This window comes from Rhea americana, unplaced genomic scaffold, assembly GCF_003343005.1.
Source record: "Rhea americana isolate MKP2758 unplaced genomic scaffold, rheAme1 scaffold_548, whole genome shotgun sequence".
Taxonomy (NCBI): Eukaryota; Metazoa; Chordata; class Aves; order Rheiformes; family Rheidae; genus Rhea; species Rhea americana.
In genome coordinates this window covers 2,969-12,962 of record NW_028186699.1, presented here as the reverse complement: position 1 = coordinate 12,962, position 9,994 = coordinate 2,969, and the positions used below count along the sequence as shown (strand labels likewise).

Sequence of the window (9,994 nt, the reverse complement as noted above, 5' to 3'; positions counted from 1 at the left end):
CCCCCCCCCGCGGCCTGCCCGGCCCTCGCCATGCCGCCCTCGGGCGTCGCCTGCCCCCTCGCCCGTGGGGACGGGGACAGCGGTGGCACTGCCACCCCCACGCCGCGTGGCCGTGCTGCCATCTAGCGACACCGGGCCCGGCCGGCCCGCCCGCGCCGCGCCGGCACCGTGCTGCACCCGCCGTGCCCCAGACAGATGCGCGGGGCCTGGGACAGACGCGCGGCGCCTTTGGAGGGGATCTGGCCGAGGCGGATGTATGGGGTGCAGGGCGCGCGTGCAATGCACAGCAACCAGCACGAAGGAGTGCAGCAGCCAGCACGTGTGCAACACGTGTGCAACGCCCAGCACGAACGTGCAGAGCCCAGCACATCCCCAGAAACAACGGCCAGTGCAAACACGCGCGTGCCCCACACATGCATCCTTTTGCAATGCCCAGCACACATACATGCAGCACCTGACACACACAGCATGTCCAGCAAAAACAAACGCTCTCTGTGCACACACACCACCTCTGTACACACACAACACGTGCAATACAACATGCAATGCTCTGTGCAATCACCTGCAATGCCGAGCACACACACGTGCAATACCCAGCACATAACGTTCACTGCTCTGTGCGTGCTCCTGCAACGCCCAGCACACAATGTGCAATGCCCTGTACCCGCACGCTTATGTAATGCTCTGTGCACACATGTGCAATCTTCTATGTTTGCACAGCAGTGCAATGCTCTGCACACATTCACTTGTGCGGTGCTCTGATGTGCACACACCACCAGTGCAATGCTCCATGCACACACACACTCGTGGAATGCTTTATGCATGCACATGTAACGCTGTATGTGCACTCTAGTGCAATGTTCCGTGCGCATGCACACCTGTGCAACGCTCTGTATGTGTGCACACTCGTGCAATGCTCCATGCACACACGCACACACTCACGCAATGCTCCGCACACGCCCACTCGTGCGATGCTCCATGCACACCCACCCCCTCGTGCAATGCTCCGTGCGCGCCCGTGCAGCCCCGTAGGGACGCACACCGGCGCAGCGCTCCACGCACACGCGCGCCCCGCCGCAGCGCGCAGACACGCTCGCGCGGGGCTCGGCACCCGCCGCGGCCCGCCACAGGCGCAGAGCGGCGGGGCGGGCGCAGGGGCCGCGCCCCGCCCCGTGGGGCCGGCGGGCCGCGCCGGGCCGGGCCGGGCCGCGCCGGGCCGGGCCGTGCCGCGCCGCTCCGCCCGGCTCCGCGCCGCGCCGCTCGGCGGGATGGGCCCGGGCTGGCGGGCGCCGTCGGCGGCGCTGGTGGGCGGCAGCGTGGCGCTGTTCGGGGCGCTGCGGCGGGCGGCGCGGCTCCTGCCGCGTCCCGCCGCCGTGCGGAGCCGCCCCGGCCGCGCCTGGCGCTGGGGCAACCTGCTCGTCTCCTTCGCGCACTCCGTGCTCGCCGGGCTCTGGGCCCTGCTCAGGTAGCGGGGCCGCCCCCGACGGCGCGGCACGGCGCGGCCGGCGGCCGCCGCGGGCTCCCCGGCGCTCACCCCTTCTCTGCCCCCCTCCAGCCTCTGGCAGTCCCCGGAGCTGCTCTCCGACATCCAGGACGGCTACTGCGTCTCGGGGCACCTGCTGGTCTGCTTCTCCTCAGGTAAGGGGCCCGGCGCCCACTCCCGCGCGCCGCCCGGCCGCCCCCTCGGCCCGCACGGCGGCGGGCGAGCTGGGCGCCCTCCCTCCTCCCGCAGGCTACTTCATCCACGACAGCCTGGACATCGTCTTAAGCCACCAGTCGCGCTCGTCCTGGGAGTACCTGGTGCACCACGCCATGGCAAGTACGGCCCGCGGCCCCCGGCCCCCGGGGCAGGGCGGGGGCGGCTGCGCGGGGCACGCCGGAGCCCTCGGCTCCTTCCCCCCGGCTGCCAGGCGGGCTGCGCGTCGACTGCGCTGCGGAGCGGGGGCGAGGGGGGCTGACCTTGCCGTGCTGCCCACCAGGCCATCTCTGCCTTCGTCTCGCTCATCGTCACGGGCCGCTTCCTGGTGGCGGCGATGCTGCTGCTGCTGGTGGAGGTGAGCAACATCTTCCTCACCACGCGCATGCTGCTGAAGATGAGCAACGTGCCTTCCCCGGCGCTCTACGAGGTCAACAAGTACGTCAACCTGGTGATGTACTTCATCTTCCGCCTGGCGCCCCAGGCCTACCTCACCTGGTACTTCCTGCGCTACGTGGAGGTGCAGGGCCAGGGTGCCTTCCTCATGGCCAACCTCTTGCTGCTCGACGCCATGATCCTCATGTACTTCTCCCGCCTCCTGCGCTCTGACTTCTTCCCCTCCTCGCGCAAGGCCTCTGCAGGGAGAGACGTGGACGGGGAGAAGTTCCTGATAGACTGAGACGCGTGTGCCGGGGCGGGAGCCGGTCTCCAGCTCCTGGAGGCCTTGGGCCTTCCTTGCCTGCTCTGATGTGCCTTAGGGCTCGCTCCCTGGCCACGGGCCATGCCTTCACCCGCTCTGCTGCCTGGAAGCACTACCCTGCTGGACCAGCCCGACAGCCTTGCAAAGCCACGGGGACGCCACCGGAGCCAGACCGACGGGAAAGGAGCCAAAGCTGGCTTCCACGCAGGGTGCTTGAGGGCCGGGGGTGGCTGCCTTTTGCAGCTGATGGCCTGAGAGAGTTGCGAGGGAAGGGACGAGTCCCTCCTGTGTTGTTGTTGGGTGTTACGTGCATTAAATTGGTCTGTTCACTGCTGCCGCAGCATGCTTGGGCTGGCCTTTCTGTGGGGCAGAGCGGAGGCAGCGTTAAGGGGGGGGATGAGGGGGGCTGGGGCATGGGAAAGGATGCGCCTCCCTTCCCAGGGGAGGGCCAGCAGCCCGCAGGGAAGGAGATGGCACATTTTTGCTCCTTGCATCATTCAAGAGACCCATCAGGGCAGTAGTCAGCCCATCTGCTCCCACTAGCCCCCAGCCTTGGAGAGTCCAGAGCAAGACTCCAGGCCTCCTGTGGATGGGTCCCACTGTTCTTCCGGAGATCCCTGTGTGCCCTGAGCTGCCCTGGTCCTAGGGGTGAGCAGGGGAAGGGAGCCAGACGAGGTACACAGCCCTGCTGCAGTCYGTGACCTGCCTGCCCTGGCAGCGAGGGGCCTGGCTGGGCTGCCTGACTCACCCAGCAGCCACGTGAAGTGGAGCTGGCATGGGAAGGCTGCGTGAGGCCACAGGCTCTTCCTGGGAGATGGCTGCACGCTCACATCCTCCTGGAGCAGTCTTCCCCAGCACAGCACAGCTCCAGCACCACAGGAGCGTGCTGAGCCCTCTCCTGCAGAGGCAGGAGCTGGCTGCCTCCAGCAGCCCCTCAGGGCAACGGGGGGAGAGGAGGGACTCTGCTCCCCCACRGCAGCAGGGCCAAGCTCGCCCAGCTGGTCCCATGGAGCACCAGAGCACTGGGAAGAGAGAACATGCTGACATGACAGCTCTGCGATCCCACCAGACTAGCATTAGCAGCCAGGCTTAGAGGGATTCCTGCCCAGCCCCTGCTGCAGGGCAGGATCAGCTCCACCAGCGCTGCTGCCAACCCTGCTCAGGCGGAGACAGAGCTGCTCGATCGACATGAACTGGTGACTGTAGCGTGTCTTAGGGTGGAGGCAGAGGGGATGTGCTCTCCCCATCCGCAGAGAGCTGGGGAACACCCTCAGGGCTGGTGATCCTGCCCAGAACTCCCCAGGTTATCCTGAGGACTCCCAGGCTGGCACAGGGAGAGGGGGCAGCGCTGTGGACAGCCTGGCAGCCAGAGTGGGGACATGATAGTTGGGACACTGCATGGGCAGGAACCTAGTCAGGGTTCAAACCAGCCACCTCACCCCTCCGAGCTCAGTGCCAAAGCATAGCTAAGCAAACRCACTGCTGACATCTCTAAGCAGCCCCTGAGCTAAGCTGCAGGGATCCCCTCCTGCCCCAGCAGGCTGCAGCCTTACTGTTCGCAGCATGTCCCGGCAGCTGCCCCGCATCTTCGCAGCTGCAGTTTAAGCCTCCTTACACCAAGTCCATCTGCAAACATTCCACAGTCAAACCTAGTTCCTAGTTTTCCCCTCACCCCGATTTCTGCTCCCTTCCCCTTCTCAGCATGCAGTGGACATGGATCTGCGCTGACAGCCTGGCACTGCTGGAGAGGCCAGCCAAGGGAAGCAGGGTCAGGCATGACGAAGCTTCCCAGAGCAGGGAGCCCAGCTCCCCTCCTGGCTTCCAGCCAGAGCATCTCCCAGCACTGCTGGCCAGCCTGGGGCAGCTATGGGTCAGGCTGGCTGCCAGCCCCAGCACAAAAGGCAAGCGCTGGGAAGCTGCATGCTAGGTGCCAGCCGCAGCCACCAGGCTAAGTTGAGGCAGGGTCAGGGCAGACTGCAAGTCATGCTGATGAGAAAACCCCTCCCAGTCCAGCATCTGCACTGCCCAGGAGGGCTGCAGCACATACCTGCTCCTTGCAGCACCCCCAGCAACGCAGGTGAGAGGCACTTCTCTTCCCAAATCTCCCTGRGGGCAACACAGCTCTGCTGAGCAGAACACATGCATGGGGCAGACCTTGCAGAGCCCCTGCTGCTGCTTCTCTCAAAAAAGTCTGGGTAGGTGTCCTCACCCCAGCTGCAAGGCAGGGAGCTCAGGCCAGCATGAACATCAGACACAACRTGGGGAGAGAGCAGGGTCTGTCCCAGGGCCTCACACTGCTGCGCTCCCAGCAGCACAGTCRTATCACAGGCAGGAAAGGCTGCAGGCTCTTATCCCCCCCTTTCAGCCTTATCTCTCTCTGAACATATTGTCAACAGCCTCTGTTCTCGAGGAGCTTCAAGCCCCTGGCTCAGGCTTCRGGAGGACAAGGGCTCAGAGCCTTCTCACAGGTGTTTGCTGCACTCAAGGTGAAAGAACACCTCTGCCCAGCACCCACAGATTTCAAGAGGGACTGGCTGCCAGAGACACAGCCCTCTTCCCTCCAGGTGGTTTCTCTCCCATACCTGTTGCTCTTAGTGCAAACCCAGAGTGTTTCCTGTYTTGCTTCTTACACAGCCCAGCACCCCAGGGGGGCCAGCAAGCACTGGGGCTCCCCTCCACCACCTTGCACCTTGTGAGAGCTTCAAGCAGCAGCCTGAGGGCAGCCAAGGTCTGCCCACACAATGATGAGCACGAAGGTTTTGTTACATGCCCAGGGCTGCCCTCCAGACAGGGACAGGGCGTGATGCCAGCACTGACAGCCCACATGTACCGATGGCTCCACAGAACATCCCTACACCTCCGCAGCTACCGCAGGAACGAAGGCAGCTTGCGGCTTACCTTACAGATCTCAGTACCTGGAGCTGTTCCACAGCAGAGGACCTTGGCAAGGTCCAAGGCCTAGCACAACATGAAGAACACTTGCACTCAACAAAGAACAAATCTTTACCGCAAGGCCCTGAAAGCAGTGCCAATTTGGGTAACTCCCTTTTTTTTACTTCACTGCCACCCTTCTCACACGCAAACCACTATTCTATGGCACCCACATTCAGGACTCCACCACCCTCCACAAAAACCTAGGATGGGAACACAATATCCTACTAGCCAAGAGCTCATTTACCCTGATCAATATTTGGTCACAGCTTTCACCAYCTCTTAGTAGAGCTTAACTACACACTTAAAACTAAATAACCCTAAATGCTTATCTCTATTTCTACTTCCTGCTTCTCAAGTGCTCCACATTCTTTTAACACTTTGAAAAAGCTGGTTTCATCTAAAAATCTGAGGAAGCARAAGACTGCAAAGGCAGCAACAGTAGCTGTGGTTTGGAAGCAGCTCCAGTTAGGACCATGAACCCAGCAAGGTCATAGGCAACAGAACAGGAACTGTGTCAGGAAAATCAGGCTGCAATTCACATGCTGCAATAAGGGGAGTAGGGATCGTGCCAGAAAAGAAACAAAACAGAAGCACTTGCTATTAAACAGCCACTAGTTTGAGGGCTTTGAAGTAAAGTCTACAACCTATGCAAAGTTGATGAAACTAGGAAAATGGTGCAATACCCAGCTTCTGCCAGATCTGAGTCATTAACACATTCTTGCTGTGGTTGATACCTACCTCCTGGACACTCGCACGCTTGTGAAATGCTCCAGAGTGACTGAACACAGAGCGATGCAGGACACTTAGAACGACRATTGCAAGCATACGCCAATCACACAGCGCAACAAGACACATTAGGATACCACAGGTCTCTGGTAAACAGTATATTTAAGATTTAGGAGAGCGTCACCTCATTTAAGTTATCTACAGCACAAAAAACAGGTCAGTGATCCAAGAGCCCCCTAGTGATGAGAAGCCAGACATGKGACAGCACCACACCCTGTAGGAACCCTTCTCAGGGCACAGTTAACACCACGTTCCTGCCAGCCTAGTGCCAAGCTGCAGCAYGAGCGCAGGAGGAACTCAGTTTACTGAAACGCAGTCCCGAGTCTCCTGGGTGTTCTCTTTCGCATGGGCTGCGCAGTCACAAAACACAAGAGTCCCTCAGTGATTTTACAGGGTTTATTATCCGATCTGTACAGTCCTTGGTAGATGCAGTTTAGATGATTCCAATCTGGAAAGAAGCAAAACATGTTAAAACAGACATGATAGCAGCAGCAAGGCAGAGCCCTCCACCACACACATCACTGCCACCACTGTATCTCCCCAAGAGTCCTGTCCTCTGAGGACAGCCCTGCTCCTCCTAGACTTGCCCAAGTGTCTTACTTCCAACACAGCCATACTATACATTTACTCCACCGTGACCCTTGTCCTGACCAACACAACTGCCTTCCCCTGCTCCAATACTTGTCATCACTGCCTCTTGCCTACCCCTCAACCATACAAAAGGCCAAACTGTTCACCAGTTTCAGCAACACAACCAGCTGCACAAGAGAAAATCCTCCTTYACCCAGGCCAGTAGTGCAGGAACATAAGCAAAGACCTCAGAAATCATTACATCTCCTTGTAATAGCMACCAACATTGCTTAGATGGACTGCACTGGCCAAGAACACTATTAAGACAAACACAGTTTTGACTGAGAGGCTGCAGGTAAGCTTCCTCATCATTCCTCCCACAATACTTTGGAACTCTTAAGTCTTAAGGAGTGCAGCCCCTCCCTGGAAGAGTTCAAAAACAGCAGCTAGCCTTTATCAGTAACTTTAAAACTTTACAATATGGCCTTGCACAACACGAATATCTCACATGAACACCAGAAAGAATAGCTTGGTGCAGAGAATACAGGACASTAAATGGGAGCTTACAGAGTTTCAAAGATTTCTCACCTTGTTGGCTACATCCAGTGCATCATAATCTGGAGCCAGGCGGACATAAGCCTTCTTCTCCCCATCAGGCCTGGAGTGGAACAAGAGGCATCAGCAGAGAGGCACACAGCTTCCCCTACCCACTCCACATGCCTGCTATAGCAGCGTGCATCAGTGGTTCCTTTGGAAACATCAGTTTACTCAGAGGAAAAAGAGTTCACATCATCTGCACAGCTCCACTGGTGTCAGAGGTCTGCAGGAGACAATCTTCTGGTCTACTGCCACATTACATCCCACTAAGACACACTCAAACACAAGTAGCATTTATCTAAACTGCAATGCTACAAACTCTACAGCACTTAATCCCACACTTCCTCACAGTACCTACAACCTTGCTGAAACTCACAAGTGTTCAAATTTCCGGCTAAAAGCCACTCTGGCCCCTTGAAGCATCCATATACACATCATCTATGCCTCCCCTCTTACTCACCTAATCAATGTGTTGACCTTAGCCACATCAATATCGTACAACTTCTTGACAGCCTGTTTGATCTGATGCTTGTTGGCCTTGACATCAACAATGAAAACTAGAGTGTTGTTGTCCTCTATCTTCTTCATTGCTGATTCTGTGGTCAAAGGGAACTTGATAATGGCATAATGGTCAAGCCTGCCAAAAAGAAAACCCTTTGGTTACAAAAGGCTGGCAGAAGCTGCTGCCACRCTTTGAGGGCTTTCAAACACTACAGATGCCATCTAAAGAAAGTTGGGCGTGCATCAGTTTCCAAAAAAGTTCTAATCACAAGCTCTCAGGCTTTGGTCGCATGTAATCATCACCTGCACCCCAACAACAGAGTCCAACGCTCCGCCAGCAAGACATGGCTTGGCCCCCAGTGCAGCACACTGGCAAGGTCTCACCCTGAGACATCTGAAAGGGCACAAGCCCCTACACTGCCTTGTGCATGGGGCCACCCCTACCCCACAAACCCTGCAGCAGGGCTCATTATCCCACACGTACTTGTTTCTCCGTGGGGCACTCTTCCGGGGRTACTTGGGCTGTCGCCGCAGGCGCAGGGTCTTGGGTCTCCGGAAGGTGGGCGATGTGCGGATCTTCTTYTTCTTGTGGCTGTGGACCCCCTTCAGGACGGCCTTCTTGGCCTTCAGCGCTTTGGCCTTCGCCTCTGTCTTGGGCGGCACGGCTATGGCAGGAGCTCAGTCAGCACAAGTGGGAGATGCAGGACCAGGACATTCCCCCAACGGACCGCTGCCTCCCGCCGCCATGTGCCACCACAGATGGGGCCTCTCCTAGGGGACTGAGGCGCCCCTCTCTGCCCTGGCCCCTAAAAGGCTCCACGCACCTGGGTCTCTCATCTGCCCCACACAGTGCTCCCCAGCTCCCCTGTCCCCAGACCGGAGCCCTCCCCACCGCCAAGCGACCGGGCCTGGCCCTGCCGGTGCAGGCCTCACCCACCCCAGCACCACGTGCCCGCGGCCCAGCACCAGCACCCAGTCCTCTCCCGCGCCTCCCGGCCCTCCGCACGGCCCCCTGAGAAGGCCCCGCACCCGCGGGAGCCGCGGTACCCCGGGCCCGGGCCCGCCGCCCCTGCGGGCCACCCGCTCTCACCCTCCTTCTTCGCCTTGGGCGCCATCTTGGCCAGGCGGAAGCCGAAAGGGGCCGCCCGCGCCACGCCGCACGGGCTTATAGCGCCAAATCTCGCGAGATTCCCCCAAGTCTCGCGACGCTGCGGCGTCTGCCGGGAAGTATAGTTCCGCCACGGGACCCGCCCCCGCCGGCCTCTGCCGCGCAGGCGCCGTGCCGCTTCCGCCGCGGGGCATCATGGGAGTTGTAGTCCTGCGCCGCCCCCGCGGCGGCCCGGGGGCGGCGGCCGGGAGGGCCGGTCCGGGGGTACCGGGGCCCGCTCCCATGGGCAGCACCCCCAAGGCCCGGCCCTGGAGGAACCGGCGGGCTGACTCCTCCTCTGCCGCCGTCCGGGGGCGGGGCCAGCACGCCCGTTCCTCCGGGGCAGGGTGTGCAGCGCCGAGCACCGCTGCCGGAGCCGGGAGGCGCCCGGTAACGGGGCCACCCGCAGGGAGGGCCGGGAGGGGCCCGCGGGCAGCGCCGCCGTCGTGGGGGGATCGGGACGGGGGAGCAGGGGCGGCCGTGAGCCGTGGTGTGGGGGGATCCGGGACGGGGTGCTGGGACGGACAGACACGGGGTGCGGGGACAGCCATGCGTGGGGGTGTGGGGACAGATGGACCCGGGAACAGATGGACATGGGGTGTGGGGACAGACGGACATGGTAACAGACAGACACAGGGTGTGGGGACAGCCACGCGTGGGGATGCGGCGACAGACAGACCCGGGAACRGACGGACACAAAGCAGGGGTGTTGGAGCAATGCTGTGAGAAACACACACGGGGAGGTGGAGGGGACAGATGGACACAGGGACAGATGGACACGGGGCAAGGGGACAGCCACGTGTGAGGATGTGGGAAAAGATGGACCTGGGACAGACGGACATGGAGTGTGGGGAGAGCCACGCGTGGGGATGTGGGGCTGAGTGGGACCAGGGACAGCCATACCTGGGGCATGGGGATGGATGTGACAAGGGGACAGCTGTGACCCGGGACACGGGACGGCCACGCTGGGGGGCGTGGGGACGGCTGGGGCGCAGGGACGGCCATGCTGGGGGGCACGGGGACAGCTGGGATGCGGGGACGGCTGGGGTGCAGCGGACGGCCA

At 60.6% G+C, this 9,994-nt stretch overlaps 2 protein-coding genes and 2 non-coding genes across 5 annotated transcripts; 1 reads left to right on the top strand and 3 right to left on the bottom strand.

The window, feature by feature from the left end:
- The first annotated feature begins 1,268 nt into the window (after positions 1-1,268).
- Positions 1,269-2,736, top strand: TLCD1 (TLC domain containing 1). Its single transcript, XM_085318637.1, has 4 exons — positions 1,269-1,465; positions 1,556-1,638; positions 1,733-1,815; positions 1,980-2,736. Exons 1-4 carry the CDS (start codon positions 1,269-1,271, stop codon positions 2,373-2,375), a joined length of 759 nt encoding a protein of 252 aa, XP_085174763.1. The 3' UTR covers positions 2,376-2,736.
- Positions 2,737-6,498: 3,762 nt separating this feature from the next.
- Positions 6,499-8,973, bottom strand: RPL23A (ribosomal protein L23a). Of its 2 annotated transcripts, XM_085318650.1 has the most exons (5): positions 8,875-8,973; positions 8,269-8,449; positions 7,744-7,920; positions 7,275-7,344; positions 6,499-6,564 (listed from the first exon to the last, which is right to left on the bottom strand). In XM_085318650.1, the coding sequence occupies exons 1-5, from the start codon at positions 8,897-8,899 to the stop codon at positions 6,550-6,552; spliced, it is 468 nt and encodes a 155-aa protein (XP_085174776.1). In that variant the 5' UTR covers positions 8,900-8,973; the 3' UTR covers positions 6,499-6,549. The 2 variants fall into 2 exon arrangements, with proteins under 2 accessions (XP_085174776.1, XP_085174777.1); XM_085318651.1 differs by having other exon boundaries at positions 6,499-7,344.
- LOC146588030 (small nucleolar RNA SNORD42) lies at positions 7,420-7,485 on the bottom strand. Its single transcript, XR_014897520.1, has one exon. It is a non-coding gene; the product is annotated as a small nucleolar RNA SNORD42 (small nucleolar RNA).
- LOC146588029 (small nucleolar RNA Z17) lies at positions 8,022-8,094 on the bottom strand. Its single transcript, XR_014897521.1, has one exon. It is a non-coding gene; the product is annotated as a small nucleolar RNA Z17 (small nucleolar RNA).
- Positions 8,974-9,994: the final 1,021 nt, after the last annotated feature.

Bases quoted from the DNA above. Each gene is read 5' to 3' on its own strand.
- TLCD1 (XM_085318637.1), top strand. From the start codon at position 1,269: ATGGGCCCGGGCTGGCGGGCGCCGTCGGCGGCGCTGGTGGGCGGCAGC. The intron at 1,466-1,555 runs GTAGCGGGGCCG...GCCCCCCTCCAG, and splicing joins GGGCTCTGGGCCCTGCTCAG to CCTCTGGCAGTCCCCGGAGC. The intron at 1,816-1,979 runs GCAAGTACGGCC...GCTGCCCACCAG, and splicing joins ACCTGGTGCACCACGCCATG to GCCATCTCTGCCTTCGTCTC.